Raw genomic sequence first — 19855 nt, 5'->3', positions numbered from 1 at the left:
CCCATTACCTGCAGTGTTGCTCTGAAGATGCAATCTTCTTTTGGTTCAACCTATCTTTGTGAAGTTGTGTTTTCGTCTATGAACATAATAAAAAACAAATACCGATCCTGCCTGACAGACTCACACCTGGATGACGCGTTAAGAGCTGATGATGATGATGATGATGTTTGTTGTTTAAAGAGGCCTAACATAGAGGTCATTGGCCCCTAATGGTACAAAATGAAATAACAAAAAGTTCAAATCCATCCACTGACCAAAATAAAATAAAAAATGTCATGAAGAATGAATGGACGGACATGAACTCAAAAAAAAAAACAGTGGATCAGACTCAAAAAAGATCGTAAATAATATTATTACTGACTAAGAACTTATAAAGCACAATGATGCTTGATGTCTAAAGGGGTGCAAAATCCACATCTAAGGCCTGACAGAATGGTACATGTCGTGAGTAAAGTAGAACCATGGCATTTGTCATGTTGGGGTACTAATCAAAAGTAGCGAAGACTCACGGTGTTCCACAGAAGATGGTACTACTCACAAGGATTGCACATCGTACAGGGAACGCAGGCCTATGATGTTTCTCACACAATGGTGCCACTCAGAGCCAACGCAAACCGATAAGGTTCCCCACCTAGGTGTACTAATCCTGGGCGCCGATATTCCCGTGGTGTTCCTCACATAGTGGGTACCAATCACAGGCAAGATGTACAACTCACAGGCTACGCCCAGACCAGCGGTGTTGCTCACATGGATACGACGCACGGGTACTGGAAAACCCCAGGCCAGCCTCTTTACTGCTACTAATCACAAACCTATTTCGTACCAATTTCGTGGTACTACTCGCAAGTACAGGCAACCCATGGTGTTCCCCGCATGATGGTACAAATCAAGAGTAGTTTCATGGTTCTAATTCTTTTTTTTTTTTTTTTTGCTAGGGGCTTTACGTCGCACCGACACAGATAGGTCTTATGGTGACGATGGGATAGGAAAGGCCTAGGAATTGGAAGGAAGCGGCCGAGGCCTTAATTAAGGTACAGCCCCAGCATTTGCCTGGTGTGAAAATGGGAAACCACGGAAAACCATTTTCAGGGCTGCCGATAGTGGGATTCGAACCTACTATCTCCCGGATGCAAGCTCACAGCCGCGCGCCTCTACACGCACGGCCATCTCGCCCGGTGGTTCTAATTCTATCATGCCTTGGTCGCCCCTTGTAGTCGCCTCTTACGACAGGCAGGGGATACCGCGAGTGTATTCTACATGTGCGTCCCCCACCCGCGGGGGGTACGCGTTAAGAGCAGCCTGTTCCAGTTACACACCAGACTTTCCTCAACTTGCAGCGAGCATGCAGTGCCAGATTTCACATTAATTATGTGAGTAAATATATTTTCATATAATTTTTAATTCTAAATTTATTATTATTATTATTATTATTATTATTATTATTATTATTATTATTATTATATAGTCGTAGTACCAATAACAGTAGTCGAATTAGTGAAATTGTACCTGGCGCCCGCATACCCTTAGTTATCATGTGAATGTGCTCGCGTAGAAATGAACGTTGGACAGCCCTGCTATGGCCTGTTTGACCTACGTAAGTAATATTGTAGTTTTGGCATTTTAATTTGTAGATGCCTGACAGAAAATTTTATTGATTTATAGTCCGTATATTATGAAAAATGGAATAACTATTATTATTCATTTTAAAGGCTATTCTCTGATTATACTTTTTTTAAACATTGGTGATTTTATGTGTGTTGGGGTTGTTGAATGTAAATAAAGAATAAGTTTTATTCATCAGTAAAATAATTAGCACAACTAAAAGACGCCTAATTTCAACCTTAGCCAAGGATAGACGTTGCAATTCATTACTGGAAGAAGATTTTAATGTGTTACATTAACTTATTTATCTCTTTTAAATGTGAATGTGTATTCATATAGTTTTACCTTATGATTACATTTCCTTACTCATACAACCAAGGACATAAGTATAAATAACTATATTTTAACCACTGCATTTCCAAAGAAGACAAGTTACTCATATGACCAAAGACATAAGTATAAACAACTATATTTTAACTGTGACACATAAGAGCTAATGAACACCATTTGTTAATAGGATTCATATACATTTGTCAGTGGAATATTGGTGATTGTGTTTTATAAGATTTTATATGTTTCTCTAACTAGTAATTAAGGCTGAAGATAACTCTGTTTACAGGGTCGAAACTAGTCCCTTATAACTAATACAGATATTTGGTATTTAATCAAATGGTATTGAATAGGTGGACCTCCCTTCCCCTGTTTGTCACTGTTCATTGTCAATACGGAACAAAATGAAGTTTATTACATATGAAGAATAAGAAGGTAAGAGAAGTAGAGGGAGACCAAGACAATGATTGTTAGACTCAGTTTCTGATGATTTAAATGTAAGAAGTATAGAATTAATGAGCCCACAGAGCTAGTTACAAATAGAGGATTGTGGCAGAGTTTTGTAAAATTACATAGGCTTGCAGACTGAACACTGATAGGCATAAAAGTCTATAATGACATATTTATCTATGTATGTAATATAGCAGGTCTTTACCATTCCTTACCACACTTAGTGGTACATACTAGTGATGGGCTGCGAATGGACTCGCGAAGACTCGAGTGTGGGATCGTAAAACTCGAGGTACTCGAGTCCGGACTCGAGGCCGAGGACGCTGGCAGCGTTATCTGCGAGCCGTGTATGGAAACTACACGATGCTTAATATTTTAGGTAGGCCAAGGACAAGTATTGGGTCCGTTTCCAAATAATGCACAGTGATATAACGTACAAATTGATGTACATTATGCCATATTTACGTGAATGTATAGGCCTACACAACAAAACCATATTGTAACGTAAACTAAGGAATGTGTGGACACAGGTGCTTATGAGTTACAGTCCGGCTCTATGGGTAAATGGTTAGCGTGCTGGACTTCGGTCACAGGGGTGGCGGGTTCGATACGCGGCAGGGTGACGAATTTTAACCATCATTGGTTAATTTTGCGGACACGGGAGCTGGGTGTGTGTGTTGTCTTCATCATCATTTCATCCTCATTATGACGACCAGGGCGCCTACCGGTGTCAAATCGAAAGACCTGAATCTGGCGAGCCGAACATGTCATCGGACACTCCCGGCACTAAAAGCCATACGCCATTTCATTTTACCGGCGCACAGTGTGAAATTGTAGAGATCAGGCAGGACAAACGTACATTTTCGACTACTCTATTTATATTATAAAGGGCATTATTGTACGGTCGTGACTATACAAAGAATACCTGACCGCAAAGCTTTTAAAGCTGTGTGTGGTATATCTGATCTCTACAATTGTGTGAACATTGCACCCCTTACCGAACCTTGCATCTCGCACTGTCAATTGTCTGCAGTGTGTTCAGATGAATCTACGTAACTAGTGACTGTGTTATGTTATTTTTAATGTGAAATAGGGATGGTCCGCCTCTGTGGTGTAGTTGTTAGCATGATTAGCTGCCACCCCCGGAGGTCCGAGTTCGATACCCGGCTCTTTTTTTTTTTGCTAGGGGCTTTGCGTCGCACCGACACAGACAGGTATTATGGCGACGATGGGATAGGAAAGGCCTAGGAGTTGGAAGGAAGCGGCCGTGGCCTTAATTAAGGTACAGCCCCAGCATTTGCCTGGTGTGAAAATGGGAAACCACAGAAAACCATCTTCAGGGCTGCCGATAGTGGGATTCGAACCTACTATCTCCCAGATGCAAGCTCACAGCCGAGCGCCTCTACGCGCATGGCCAACTCGCCCGGTGATACCCGGCTCTGCCACGAAATTTGAAAAGTGGTACGAGGGCTGGAACGGGGTCCACTCAGCCTCGGGAGGTCAACTGAGTAGAGGTGGGTTCGATTCCCACCTCAGCCATCCTGGAAGTGGTTTTCCATGGTTTCCCCACTTCTCCTCCAGGGAAATGCCTGGATGGTACCTAACTTAAGGCCACGGCCGATTCCTTCCCTCTTCCTTGCCTATCCCTTCCAATCTTCCCATCCCCCGCCAAGGCCCCTGTTCAGCATAGCAGGTGAGCCGCCTGGGCGAGGTACTAGTCATCCTCCCCAGTTGTATCCCCAGACCCAGAGTCTGAAGCTCCAGGACACTGCCCTTGAGGCGGTAGAGGTGGGATCCCTCGCTGAGTCTGAGGGAAAAACTGAACCTGGAGGTTAAGCAGATTAAGAAGAAGAATAAATAGGGATACAGCTAGATTGCTTTTTTAATCTGCTTACCCTCCAGGGTTGGTTTTTCCCTCGGATTCAGCCAGGGATCCCACCTTTACCGCCTCAAGGGTAGTGTCCTGGAGCGTGAGACAATGGGTCGGGGGATACAACTGGGGAGAATGACCAGTACCTTGCCAAGGCGGCCTCACCTGCTATGCTGAACATGGGCCTTGGTGGGGGATGGGAAGATTGGGAGGGATAGACAAGGAAGAGGGAAGGAAGCCTACAATGAATAGTTAAATCATGTTCCTAATCTTTACTCCGTATCTCAAGTTACCAAAGGCTAACCTACTGGGCGATATAATGCAAATATGCAAACTCACATCCTCATCCCGAGGTGGTGCAGCTCCTTTCGGGAAAACCCCCATTGCAGGTGAGCTGCATGTACCATTTCAATCACATACCAGCCTTCCGGACATTCTAAAATTTCTGGCGGTACCGGGTATCGAACCAAGGCTTCCAAGGATGGGAGTTAGTAACACTACCCGTTACGCTACAGAGGTGCTGTAATGAACGCGCCCAACTAAATATAGACGAAAGAGAAAAGGAAGAACATTGTGTGACAAACTAAACGAATGGCATTTCGAAACGAATAAGTTACGGTCTTACACTCGCGTTTCACGTTATGGTCATCAATTACATAGCTGTTGTAACAGTATATAATGATTGGGGCATTTCTTCCGACTGCTCGGCAACAGGTCGCAGTTATGGATCGTGACGTCACAGTGGAGACTCGAGTACTTCGCACGGGTTACTCGGCGAGGCTTGGACTCGCCAGACTCGATTCTCGCAAGTCCAACCGTCACTCGCGCACATCACTAGTACATACCTGTTTTCACAGTACTCAACAATTTCTTTAAACCTGTATCATAGGCAGTTTACATTCTTATTTACCATTTTCTATTGATCATCATCATCATCATATTTTGGTGCCTTCTTAATTAATGAAGGTTGGCCACAATCTTGGTCAACTCAGCTCGATCCTCTGCCTCCATCAGAAGGGTGTGGGAATTCAGTCAGTCAATCCAATCACACCTCTCTGATCTGCATTTATGTTTGTCCCTCGGGTATACATATACATATACTGTATACATAGCTTTTTCTTAAATGATTTCAAAAACTTGGAAATTTAACATACATTTCCCTCGATAAATTATTTGAATCCATTACTTATCTTCCTATAAATGAATATTTGCCCCTGTCCTCTTGAATTCTAACTTCTGTGTTTTTTGTTTTAATATTATGATCATTCCTACCTTTAAAAGCTCCACTCAAGCTTATTCATCTACTGATTTCATTCCATGTCATCTGTCTATTGACAGCTCAGAACATACTTCTTAGTCTAGCAGCTCATCTTACACCCAAGTCTACCTAATCCAATGTTTTCAACATATTCATGACACTTCTCCTTTGGCAGTAAGTACCCAGAACAAATAGTGGTGCTTTCCTTTGGACCTTTTCAGTTCTCATACCAAGTAATTCTGGTGAGGGCCCCATGCACTGGAACTATACTCAAGTTGAGGTCTTGCCATAGACTTGTATGACCTCTCCTTCACATCCCCACTACAACCCCTAAATACCTTTATAACTATGTGAAGGGTCCGGCTCCATGGCTAAATGGTTACTGTGCTGGCCTTTGGTCGCGGGTTTGATTCCCAGGAGGGTCAGAAATTTTAACCGTCATTGGTTAATTTCGCTGGCACGGAACATCATTTCATCCTAATGATGCGCAGGTTGCCTACGGGAGTCAAATCAAAAGACCTGCACCTGGCGACCCAAACATGTCCCTGGATACTTCTGGTACTAAAAGTCATACGACGTTTCATTTAACATGTGAAGAAATCTGTAACCTTTAACTCATTAATGTTATTACTCCAATTAAGATCTTTCCTTACATGACATGAATTAAAACTTAAGTACTTCCAGTGATCTGAGTGAGGTACTTTCACTCCATCAACACAGTAATTAAAACAGAGTGGAATCTTCCTGTTGGTGAAACTTACAGCCTGACTTTTCATCCCATTTACCATCATACCATTTTCTGCTGTCCATCCCTCTTTTTTTTTTTTTTTTGCGACTATAGCATAGGAAAGAGCTAGGAGCAGGAAAGAAGTGGCTGCAACTGTAATTAAGGTACAGCCCCACCTGACCATCTCACAATACTGTCAAGGTCTTTTTGCAGTCGCTTAAAATCCTCTAACTTATTCACTACTCTGTACAGTATAACATCATCTGCAGGAAGTCTTACCTGTGATTCCATTTCTTTACTTATGCAAGAAAACAAAGATACAATAACACTACCATGCATCACCTCCCCTCCCCCCCCCCTCTCTCTCTCTCTCTTAGTCATTACACTATCAGAAAATGCTACACCTACTCTAATTCCCTCAATTCTATTTTCTAGAAATGTAGCCACCCATTCAACCACTCTTCTGTCTAGTCTAACAAACCTCATTTTCATCAGCTGTCTCCCATCATCTACCCTATCAAAAGCCTTGGATAGGTCAGCTGACCTCCTGAATCTAAAATATCTGCTATATCTTGCTGGAATCCTGTAAGTTGAGCCTGACTGGAATAGCCCTTCTGAAACCTAATCTGTAAGGACACTTAGTGATACTCTGCTAAAAGCAAATTTTTTTCATATTGTCTTTTATACTAACAAAATATACTACACACTGGTCATGAACTGCTGAATCAATAAAGATACGAGGGATCTCACCTCCTTAGCACATCACTGTATGTTGGTGAGTCAACACCTCTGGGGGATGATGGCGGTCTTGAAGTTGATGCCCCTCTAGGAGGACTGGGAAAAGGATCTACTGCACGTGGTTCAGAGGAGTTTGTGAGCTGAGGCTCATTTAAACCAGCCAATCCAGCGGGGTCACTGTTTGCAGTTGGCTGTTCTATACCAAGTCTCTAGAATGAAATATGAAAGACAATACATATAATGAATTTGCAAAACAGGTACTTATATCTGAACACCATAAACACTGAACATCTGAATACTTCTGACCAAACACAGTTTCATTAAAGGTTAGTAGAATAACAGGTTACCTCAGTGGGCATCCCCTACATCAAAAGAGGGATATGTGAATAATTGATGATGCTAATTATTGTTCTTTTTGATGATGATGATGATTATTATTATGATGATGATGATGATAATCATGTTTGTTTACAGGGGCCTAAGAGCCTCTAATGGTACAAAATGAGACGAAATGTAATGACAATTTAAAAATCCAAAATTCATCCACTGACCTCAAAAAGTGATGATGAAGAATGAATAGATGAATATGAATTTAAAATAATCAGCAGATTCAACCCTCAATACCGACAGTTAAAAAAATAAATCAAAATCAATCCACTGTCTAGAACACAAAAAAAATGACTATGAACAATGATTATGAACTTAAAACAGTCAGTGGATCTGACCCACAATGTATGTTGTTTCCCACACAATGGTGCCAATCACAGACAACGCAAACCCATGTTGCTCCCCACATAGGTATACTTATCATGGGCATTGGTATTCCTGTGGTGTTCCTCACATAGTGGGTACTGATCACAGGCAACATATACCTATGGTGTCGCTCATATAGTGGTACTAATCACAGGCAAAGCCCAGACCCATGGTGTTTCTCACATAATGGTACTAATCACAGGCAACGTAACCCTGTGGTGTTCTGCATATAGAGGTACTAATCACAGGTACTGTAAAACCACAGTAAACCATTCTTTGCTGCTACCAATCACAAACCTATTGTTTACCTAACACAGTGGTACCACTCGCAAGTAAAGGCGGCCCATGGTGTTCCCCGCGTGATGGTACTAATCACAAGTAGTTTCATGGTTATAATTCAATCTCTTGGTCGCCCTTTTTAATTGCTTCTTACAACAGGCAGGAGATACCGTGGGTGTATTCTTCGTCTGCATCCCCCACCCACATGGGGATTGTTCTTTTTAATACATCAATACCACGTTTTAAATCACTCTCTCCATGAATCGACTTGAATGGAGGCATTATCTTCTTAAAATCACCCAGCGAGGTTAGTGAACAATAAGTACACTTTTAATGTCCACCTATTCAATATAATACAATAATAATGTTGTTATATAGATGTAATTACAACATACTAATTATACACAGTACTAGTTTTGACACATTTTTGCGTCATCTTCAGCTGTACAAAGAAACGGAAAATAGGCAAATTATATAAAACTCATGACAGACCTTAAATTGTGCGTAATATAAAAAAACCCTATGAAATCTACAATAAAAAGAATGAGACCAGATAAAAACTTACTGAACAAGTAGAAGACTTGCGAGTCAAACATATACTGAACAGTTCTCAAGTTGATTGATGTCCCCGTGGACGTACAGTAGTAAGTTCATTAAATTTGGTGAGCGGTTTACAATAATAAAACATTTTGTGTCCATTCAATTATGGTTCATAAACTGCACAGTCATCTTAAAAATCGTGAATATTACTGGATAAAATTTAGGTATGATGGAATTCTTCTATATCTATATCTAAGGCCTATGAGGTGGAAACATATGAATAGCTCCTTAAGGTGTATGTAAGATCTATGTTTCTCAGTTCAAATGTGGAACCTGTCAAAAATAAATAAAAAACCACTATTAACGATTCGAAGCGGAAAGTGTTGAGGCTCTACTCAATAATATAAATGTATGCAAGACTTACCCCATACAGCCGTAGACAGATCGTAATGCAAGTAACATGCATTAAACAATGAACAGCTCGAGTCAGGTATGCATATCTGGACGGGACAAGGGAGGGGCGATAGGGGTAGGCCAAAGCAGGGCGTGTGAGGCGGGCGTGTGGAGGGGATCTGGTGAGCGTGGACTACGTAACAAATGTTGGGAAAACTTGTTGCGTATAATACGTAAAATTAAATTCTTGTTTGGAATTTGAACATTTTTGAAAAATGCTATAAGGAAATCAAAGAGAACTTTCGGTATCTCAGATATATCATTTAGATTGAGATTTGCATTGAAATACTGATCTAGATGGAAATAACATAATTCAGTAGCATCCAGCAATGGTCCTTTACTTAAAGTCTGTAGTATTTGAATGTCTTGCTCCAAGCTTGTGAAATTATGTTTTAATTCATGGACATGTTGGCCTACTGCAGAGAATCTGTTGTATCTCATAGCATTAAAATGTTCAGCATATCTTATCTTGAAGTTGCCCCCAGTTTGCCCAAGACAGGCGCTATCACAGTCATTGCACTGAAATCTATATAATCCTGATCTGAGATAAGGATTGGATTTATTTATAGTGGCTGCATTATGTAAGACCTCAGTACTCTTGTTAACAGTACAGAAAGATATCTTTACTTTATTCTTTTCAAATATATTAGTGACTTTATAAATGCTGTCATTAAGTGTGAAGTTTGAATAGGAATTGTGACTGGGTTTATCTCTGCTAAGCGTGGTTTGCAGACAATGTCTAATCTTAAGACTATAAAGATTCTTTCATTGAACCTATATTCAGTAAAATTAGACATCATGAGAATGGAATTTATTTACCAAATGTTCCACTTCCTCAAGCGTAATTTCACAGGCATCATTTTCCTCCTCCCCATGAGCTCTGTTGTTCGCAACACTACCAGGAAGATTTTCTTTTACATGAGATTTTCAAAATATTCTCTCCACCTGTCCAGTGATTTCCTGGGATCTATGATGAGTTCACCTGAATTACCCAAAACACTCTTCATTTCCCTTTTCACTCCCTTTCTAAGATTCTTTATTACTGTCCAGAAAGGTTTCCCTGCTGCCTGACCTAGCCTTTCCAGGTTATTACCAAAAGCTTCCCAAGACATCCTTTTGGAATCAACAACTATTTGTTTCGCTCTTTTTCTTTCATCTATGTACTATTCTCTGTCTGCCTCAGCCCTTGTTTGGTGCCATTTCTGATAAGCCTTCATTTATGTTTACAAGCAGCACTCACTTCTTCATTCCACCAAAATGTTAGATTTTTCCCATCTCTACACACAGTCGTTCCTAGGCATTCCCTTGCTGTTTCTACTACACCATCCCAGTATGTCGCCCATTCTCTTTCTATATCATGAACCTGTTTACTGTCTACTGTTCGGAATTTCTCACTCATCACATCCATGTACTTCTGTCTATTTCCTCGTCCTGGAGATTTTCTACCCTTATTCATTTGCAGACAGATTTTGCTTTCTCTCTCCCAGGCCTAGAGATACTTAGTTCACTACAGATCAAATAGTGGTCTGTAACATCGAAAAATCCCTGGAAAACCCATACATTCCTAACAGATTTCCTGAATTCAAATTCGGTTAAGATATAGTTTATTACGGATCTGGTTCCCCTACCCTCCCATGTGTAGTGGTGAATAGCTTTATGCTTGAAGAATGTATTCGTAACTGCTAAACCCATACTAGCACAGAAGTCCAGCAAACGCTTCCCATTCCTATTACCTTCCATATCTTCCTCACATTTACCAAACACCCTTTCGTATCCTTAAGTTCTATTTCCAACTCTTGCAAATGAATCGCCCAATAGTACTATCCTACCCTTGTTGACTGACTACGATGTCACTCAGTGCTTCATAAAACTTGTCAACTTCATCTGCACCCTCGCATGGTAAATACACTGAGAAAATATTCGTCCTAATTCCTCCAACTGCCAAATCTACCCACATCATTAGCTCATTTACATGCCTAACAGAAACTATGTTGCAAGCAATAGTATTCCTGATGAAGAGCCCTACCCCACACTCTGCCCTTCCCTTTTTAACACCCATCAAGTACACTTCATAATCTCTTCCTTGTTATCTCCCCTTATCCAAATATCACTTACCCCTAGCACATCCCGATGCATCCTCTTTGCTGACTTAGCCAGTTCTACTTTCTTTCTTCCATAAGCCCCATTAATATTGATAGATCTCTATCGAATTCCATTTTGTTTGCCAAGTTGTTTCCAAGGAGTCCCTCGCCTGTCAAATGACAGTGGGATTCTATTACTCCCATAGGTCTGAGGCTTGCTTAAAATGTTCTGAGCTTGGTAAATTCATGAAGCAGGATGCTACCCTACTCACACATAGTCCAAGTGAGGATCTCTCCTCTAACAGGTTAGGGACCATGGTGGAATGTATAGTCTTAGCCGCCTGAGCACAAGGAGGGCCATGGCTCAGGATATGTTCGAGATGCTCACTGCCATTGCATATCAACTCGCTTACTTGGGCACTCAGCCATTGCCCATGGTTCATGAACAAGGACGTAACTACAGTAGCCCACACCATGAACCGTGTAGTAGTAAAATAATAATAATAATAATAATAATAATAATAATAATAATAATAATAATGTGGCATGACAGTGTTATGAATGTAGTCTCCGATATAGTAATATTTGCCCTTAAAGTTCTGGGCATATAGCCAAATAACAGTTGCATTTTCTGCAAATGCATTTACTGTACAGAAGGGCATTTCATATATATTTCTGGTTTGCATAGGAATTTTTGTTTCAATAGAATAACAGTTTGTGCTTGAAACAACACGTTGGGCTTAATTAAGTTCTTTACCTACAATGTACTTATCAGAATCAATTGTGCATCTTAACTTGCTTTTTGGCAAATCTAAGGGCTTTTGCCCAAAATTATCATTTTCACTCTATAAGAAACTCATGGGGATCTGCACAAGAAACATGTTCAGGGTTATCAACAGTCAGACATTAACTTACTATCTCCTGAATACAAACCTACAAGTAGATGACCCACACCACATGGCTACTTGCTAGACATAATTGAGAATAGACCTACTAAAGAGAAAGGAAATAAACAATGAACTTGACAAAAATGTGCACAGTATTTAAAATATAATAAATGTAATTTTTGGGACAATACATGTAACAGCTCTTTGAGCAATAAACAGTTCAATAATCTTCTAATATATTTAAATATACATACACATCACTATTCCACTTGTAAGTTTCAATTACTAGGCCTCTTTGGTTTTACTTTAAGCAGCTGAGCCCTATGGTCTATTTCGAAATCTTCAGTTTTAAAGTGAAAGCAGGGCACACTACATGTACAGTACCTGGGTTCTGTGTGTTCTTCCTTTTTAATAGATAACCTATTTTTCTTCTTCTTTTTCTTGTTTCAGTATAACAAAAAACATTATTTTGCTCGACTTTTTTTCATAGAAAATTGCTACTTTTTGCTATTTGCTTTAAATCACACCGACACAGACAGGTCTTATGACGACGATGGGACAGGAAGGGCCTAGGAATGGGAAGGAAGCGGCCGTGGTCTTAATTAAGGTACAGCTCCAGCCCCAGCATTTGCCTGGTGTGAAAATGGAAAACCACGGGAAACCATCTTCAGGGCTGCCGACAGTGGAGTTCGAACCCACTATCTTCCGGATGCAAGCTCACAGTTGCGCGCTCCTAACCGCACGGCCAACTCGCCCATAGAAAATTGAAAAAGTAGCTAATATGGATCTTTTACCAATCCTTCACTGACAGTCACTGACAGGAAATCACAAAACTGAGATGAAAGTGCAGCTACACTTTTAAACTAGCAGTATTACTTTGGCAAATATTTTAAAGTATGGCGCTCTGGGGCAAATGCCTGGCACATATGGAAACCGCTAAAGTCATCATCCAAACCACTGAATCCTTGCCTAAGAACCTGTTATTGAGGCTACTAACTTTAGTTTCATTATGCCACACAACACAAAACCAAACCAGTTGGATATATTTTCTGATATATAGTGGACCTACTCCATACTAATTCAATGATAGAAATACAAAACATCACAATTACATTTATTTATTAGATTTGAAACAACGTGGAATTAAAATAACCTAATTAAGAATATTATAAAGTGATTTGGAAAAATCTTACAATAGTGTACCCAGAGCAAAAGATATGGAAAGTAATGCACCGCAAAGGATTTGAAAAACAAATGATAGAATATGTGCAAGTAATGTAAAAAAACCTGTTGCAGCTATGTTCAGACGTGTGGGGAGAGCAGAGTGATTTTGGAACGACACTGGACTATGACAAGGAAGTGTGCTGTTACCACTGTTATTCATCATGGTTATGGACGAAACTGTGAAGAAGACAAAGGTAAAATACGGGGACAGGGAGCTGAAGGTAAAGCTGCTTGCAGATGATATTGTGGTGTGGAGAGCGTACAAAGGAAGTACATGGGCAACTCGACATACTGAATGAGAATTATTGAAAATTATGAAATGAAAATCAGTGTGGAAGAGAGTAAGGCAATGGTGTTGACTAGAGGAGAAAGAGGAAGGCATTTTAGAGTACAAAACCCTGAAATTGTGGAGAGCTTCAAGTACTTGGGAAGCGAACTGATGATGATGATGATTGTTGTTTAAATGGGCCTAATATCTAGGTCATCGGCCCCTTATGGTACGAAATTAGACTAAATGAAATGACAAATTAAAAGTCCAAAATCCACCAGTGACCAGAATTTAAAACATGAGGACGAAGAATGAATGGATGGATGAATATGAATTTAAAACAATCAGTGGAACCGACCCACAGTGCCTCACATGCACAGAAGTTGGCGTAAAACAATAGTGTTACTGACCAAGGGACTGCTTGTATAGCACAATACTGAATCGATGATGCTTGTAGTCAAAAGGGGTCCAAAATTCAAGTCATCGGCCCCTCATAATGGTACTTATCTCTAGGAAAGTAGAACCAGGGTATTTGTCATGTTGGGGTACTAATCAAAAGTAGCATAGACTCCCGGTATTCCGCACATTATTGTACTACTCACATGTAATGAAATTCGCACATGGAATACAGACCTATGGTGTTTCGCAAATTGCAGTGCCATTTACAGACAACACGAATCTATGGTGTTCATCGCATAAGTGTACTAACCACAGGGACTAGCGCTATCCCATGGTGTTCCTCATATACTGAGTACTAATCATAGGCAAGCCAGAACCATGGTGTCGCTCATCCCATGGTGTCGCTCATATAGTGCTACTAATCACAGGTACTGTAAAAGCCGGCAACGCACTCTTTTGCTACTAATCACAAACCTATTTGGTACCTAACATAATGGTACAACACGCAAGTAAAAGCGACCCATGGTGTTCCCCGCATGGTGATACTAATCACAAGGAGTTTCGTGATTCTAATACAATCATCCCTTGGTTGCCCCTTTTAGTCACCTCTTACAACAGGCAGGGGATACCGTGGGTATATTCTTCGTCTGTGTCCCCCACCCACAGGGGGTTACGGAAGCGAACTGATGCAGGATTGGACATGGAAGTCAGTAAAAGGATTCAACAGGGAAATACATTTTACCAGAGTGTGAGAAACCTGATGGAAGAAGGCATACCAATGAAATGTAAAGAGTTGATACATAAGATGTACCACTGCCCAATACTGACATATGCAGTGGAGACCTGGACACTAACAAGATAGGAGAATAAAATCCAGGCCAGTGAAGTGAAATTTTTAAGAAGTATGATAGGAAAGACAAGAAAGGACAGAGTAAGAAATGAGGATGTCAGGAGGAAAATCAGAGATAAAGCTTTTTGACAAGTTAAAGTGGATGGAAGAGGATGCTGAAGCAGACAATGAAAACTCTGATAGAAGGGGGGATGAGAGGAGGGAGACCCAGACTATGGTGGCTGAAAATGATCAAGAATGGTATAATTAAAAGAAACCTGGATAGGAACACAGTTAACGCTGTGAAACATAGTCATTTTTCCGCAATAGGCCAGCACATCGACGAATATAAACACAGTTTTATGAACATCGCAAATGCCATGAAAGTATTAAATATGAATCCCAGGGACCCCTTGTTCAATATAACAGAAGAGTTTTATATATCTTTAGATCAGTATGCCAATCCCAATTACAATATAAATTAAATCACAGAAAAAACTAATATTATTTTCAATAAAGCCATCCCCGCCCTAAAAAATTACCACCTCAAAAAAAAAATCAATAAACAGAACATAGCATGTGCCATTGAACCAACGAACGACATGCCCACACAACAGCAACTCTCTCTACCCCTCCGTTCACTCCCCTCGCAGCAACAGAAACGAGCCCAAGACGTACGCGAAGCAGTACACGACAAGTTCTCAGATCCTATGCAACCCAGCCATGACAACAACAGTAAGTACACACTCACATCAGCACGTACTTACAGGCATTCCTTCAGCTTATAACTCTCTACTTACACTTTATCTTTCACAGACAACTATAACACCAGCACACAGATACAGACAAGGAAGGAGCCACCACGATAGCTTAACATCAAGAAAAATACACGAATGACAAAGTCCATATCATCTGCTTCCAAACTCAAGGAATAAGACTCCACTCACAGCTGCACATACTTACCTCTGTCTATATAATCAAATTTTGTTAACAACAAAAGCAGTTTATCATATATACACGGGAAGACATCATTTAAGTAAACAATAAGACTTCTTAACTCTTTCCAGTCGAACTGCGAGCATAGCTCGCAGCGGCCAAAATTACGCTCAGGCCGCGCTGCTGGCACAGCCCATAGTAAGGTTTGACTATTCACTAAAAGTCGAGAACGAGTTATGCACGCATTCTGGTGGTTACATCGAGTTTGTTTATGTATTAGTTACGAGAGTATTTAAGCAGATGGCAGTATTATATGTCTAAGTCAGAGAATTTACGATATTTTCGATCAACATGCATCAGTAGATGTTGTCACTCAGTGAGCTCTAAGACATGGCTTCTCATGGCAAACATGTGCTTGACGAAAGTGATATTTTTGATATTTTCTGATATATTATATGTTTATGCACAAATGAACATATTATTGACATATGAATTCGAAACAACTTCTTACATTTCATTATGATTGGAGTTAGTTTTACAGCCTAGCGCATGTTCCCGCGTATTCCAAACTTGCGTGAATACGTTAAGATTGTCTACATATTAGTAAAGTTGTCTGTTTAGAAAACTGTATTTTCTCTTTCTCAGAAGTCTTTTGTGGTAAATGGAACAATATTTTTACATTTGAGTAAATTTGACAAAATTTATCAATTAAAATAAAAGTTCATAAGAGCTCCCATTTCCATTATTGTAATTATTTCTGTTATTATTGAAAAATTATTTTTATATCGTACTCATTATTGTTCTTGTTTTGCAATTGCAAAGCACATTTTATATTAGCAAAATAGGGTAAATATAACAGTATTTCTGAAAACTGTACTTGCTTAGTTATCCGTCAGACCTTTTTTCCATTCGCAAAACATGGTATAATATATAAACAATTTTAAAATCTCAAGAGATAGCTGACATGATACAAACAGCATTTTCCAAAACTAGATGCGCAAACAAGCACTAAGAAAAAAGAATTGTGCAAATATTTCCTACACGTACAGACATATAATGTTTTAAATATCCTTAAAAATGCCCAGTGCAGAACGTTTGTTAAGGACATTAAGGTCCAGATTGGAATGGGTTAAGAGACCCACAACATTACCGATTACATTACCAATGATCGCAAGCACCAGATTATGTACCGCACAACTATGGACGACTCTAAAGACGGGAATGAAGATATACTCTAGACACGCACTATCAAGTCCATGAAATGTTTTATACTCATTATTTTAATGTATTTTAATATGTTCTGTGTATTTTAATGTGTTTATTGTATTTGTGTAGGATAGATTTTACAGTCAAATTTCTAGTCCTGAAGAAGATAGCTTTATACCCATGTACCTGGAAGTCGAATCATAACGCACAACTAACTCACACTCAACATGCCCAATTTGGACACAATCAGATACGGTGTTTCCTTACGGCATCCTCCTTTAGACAGGGTAATATCAATTATTGTTTGATACATATGTAAAGGTATTTATGTTCAGCTGATGATGACCAATCAGGGTTGAAACCGGTACTGTAAGCTAATTCTTACAATAAACAATACTGATAGGGTGGAAATCCTTTCTTATCTCTACATGTGTAATCTGTCAATACAGAAATGAAACTCCTCAATCAAGATGAGCTGCAACTGCGCAAAATCGCATCGCGGTGGGTACCGTATGCACTGACGGAAGTTCAAAGGTGGGTGTGCTATGCAATATGCTCCGACCACCTTGCACGCTGGCAACAGGACAGCGATCAATTCTTGTCACGAATAACTGCCATCGATGAATTTTGGGCCAGGGCATACGAACCAGAACTGAAACGTCAGTCTGCGGAGTGGCGACATGCTGGATCACCAAGGAGGCAAAAGGTCAGTCAGAATCCGTCCCCAGTCAAACTGATGGTGATCGTCGCGTATGACATCAGGGTGTCATTGTTTGCCACTTTGTTCCACATGGCAGAACAGTGACCACACTGTACTACAGGGACTTCCTGGTGCAACAGGTACGACTTGGCATTCGGGAGAAACGTCCGGATCTTTTGGACAGTGCAATAATCCTGCACGACAATGCAAAACACATTAAGCAGAGTGTGTAGGGCAACTACTGCGACGTTGGGGATGGGAAGAATTGGAGCACCCACCGTACTCTCCCAACATTTCGCCCCGTGACTGATCTCATTCGAAAGATTAAGGAACCACTACGGGGTAGGCGGTTTGCAACACGAGAGGACATTGCTAATGCTGTGTGCCAACAGGTGACCCGATTCACACATGGTGCGGCAAATGCTGAGGCAGATGGTATTCAGCACCTCCCTCATCGTTGGCAGCGTGTGGTGTCAGTAGCAGTGGACTACTTTGAGGGTCTTTAGGACCAGATTTGTCATGTCAACTTTATGTGTACTGTGTTGTCATTCTTTTGCACTGGGAAGGCCATATTGCCCTGTATACTACCGTAATAAATTAGTGTGTTACGATATTTCAGTGCTATTCATTGTCTACACATGTAGTTAACACCTTGTCCTTTCGTCTGTATATGTCACATTTTCCAACCGGACTGGTATCTTCAAGAAAAAATAGTTGCCATGACTTGTGCCCCAACCCTTGTATTCTGAATATTTCAAAACCTTCAAGTATTGTGTTTTCATTGGCTGAAAACATTTTGAATCCGGAGTATCTTATTGGCATTGACAATTATTATAGCAGTCCAGAACACTTTGATCTTCTGAACGAATTCAATACAGATGCCATTGATACTGTGCATAGGAATAAAAAGGAACTCTTGAAAGAAGTTATGAAATTTATTATGAAAGTTATGAAGTTTAAGTTTCGTACAGGAAAAAGATGATGCCTCTTAAGCAGAGGTATAAGATGGAAGTCTGTATGCTGAGTAGAATCCACGACAGCAAAATGAAGACATTCTCAGATAGTAAAGTGGGGATGATACAGATGCATTGATTACAATGATGATATGGATGGTGTCAATCTGTACGTTCCATATATTGTTACATATGCCACTACAAGGAAGAGGCTGAAGAAATATTACCAGAAAATATTTAGACATTTACTGGATCTCACTGTGTTCAACTCCTTTATAATACACAAGCAGAATGGAGGAAAGTACTGTACACTAATCTGCAGTTCAGAATTCACCTTCTCAAAGAGATTCTGGAGAATTATACAGGATCAACTCATCAGGTTTCCGTGCGAATCATGCACACACATCCTTCAGATCCAGCTGCGAGATTCACGGATAGACATTTCCCTGAAATGAATCCCCCTTCTAAGTCACGGAAAAAAGCAGCACGAAAGCAAGAGGTGTGTGGTGTGCGCTTCCCAAAAGGAAAGTTGAGACACAAAATTTATGTGCTTCCATGTGAATCATACTAAATAGCTGTAAAAGACATAACTCTGTGAAGACTGTAAATATGATGTGTAGTGCAGTGCAGTGTAATATAGTCCATGCATGTCAGTTATAAACTGTAGGTATATAAACTGAATCCCTCAAAAGCGCTAACCAACATACCAGAAAAATTCCCGAGTATTATAATTTTTTCCATTCTCAATCTTTTAAGTGCATGTAAACTTTGTAAACCTACAATATACTTGTACAAAAAGTTTCTTTCCAGGCAGACATTACTAGTAAACTACTTAAAATATTTAGGTAACTTATAAGTTACTGTATAAACAAAAACCAGACTTTTGCTATTAGGAAACAAGCTCAGTATGACTGTGTGAAAGCACAGTGAAAAATTAAAATAACAGGATATTTCACAATGAAATGCACTAAATTCAAATAAATACTTCTGTTAAGAGTCCTCCTTTTTTATTTTAGCCTAAGATTGTTCTTTTGCAAGTAATTAAATATTTTCTTCAATTGCAGAAATTACTCCCCACCTGGGAGCGAGTTGGAATGTACAGAGCCCCCCCCCCCGCTTAAGAGGTTAACTCTATTCTTTGAAATGAAAAACAACCTTGTTGCCTGCTGTGATGGAAATGGTCTGATAGCATCTTAGAGAATGGAGCATAATCCACAAAACTGGAGACTTTTCATAAGACTCCTCAAAGTTAAGATTCAAAGCGGTTTTGCTTCACAATGGAAATGCACTGCCATCTGTTCCTCTAGGTCATGCAGTACGTATGCAGGAAAGCTACAAACATTTTAAATAGCTTCTTGAAAAAATATGAATT

General features: G+C 40.0%; 1 protein-coding gene across 4 annotated transcripts in view; it reads right to left on the bottom strand.

Moving 5' to 3' along the window:
- Positions 1 to 19855, bottom strand: part of LOC136863292 (uncharacterized) — a 731410-nt gene that overhangs the window by 412582 nt on the left and 298973 nt on the right. For all 4 annotated transcript variants that reach the window (XR_011017857.1, XR_011017858.1, XM_067139677.2 and 1 more), the window contains exon 8: positions 6988 to 7184. Coding sequence is in view for 2 of the 4 variants with exons in the window: in XM_067139677.2 (XP_066995778.2) it covers positions 6988 to 7184 (197 nt within the window). In the remaining 2 variants the exon portion in view is untranslated. The remainder of the gene's footprint in view (positions 1 to 6987; positions 7185 to 19855) is intronic.

Source organism: Anabrus simplex, chromosome 2 (assembly GCF_040414725.1).
Source record: "Anabrus simplex isolate iqAnaSimp1 chromosome 2, ASM4041472v1, whole genome shotgun sequence".
In the NCBI taxonomy this organism is placed as follows: Eukaryota; Metazoa; Arthropoda; class Insecta; order Orthoptera; family Tettigoniidae; genus Anabrus; species Anabrus simplex.
Note: the sequence above shows the minus strand (reverse complement) of the source record. Positions and strands in the feature narration are given on the sequence as shown.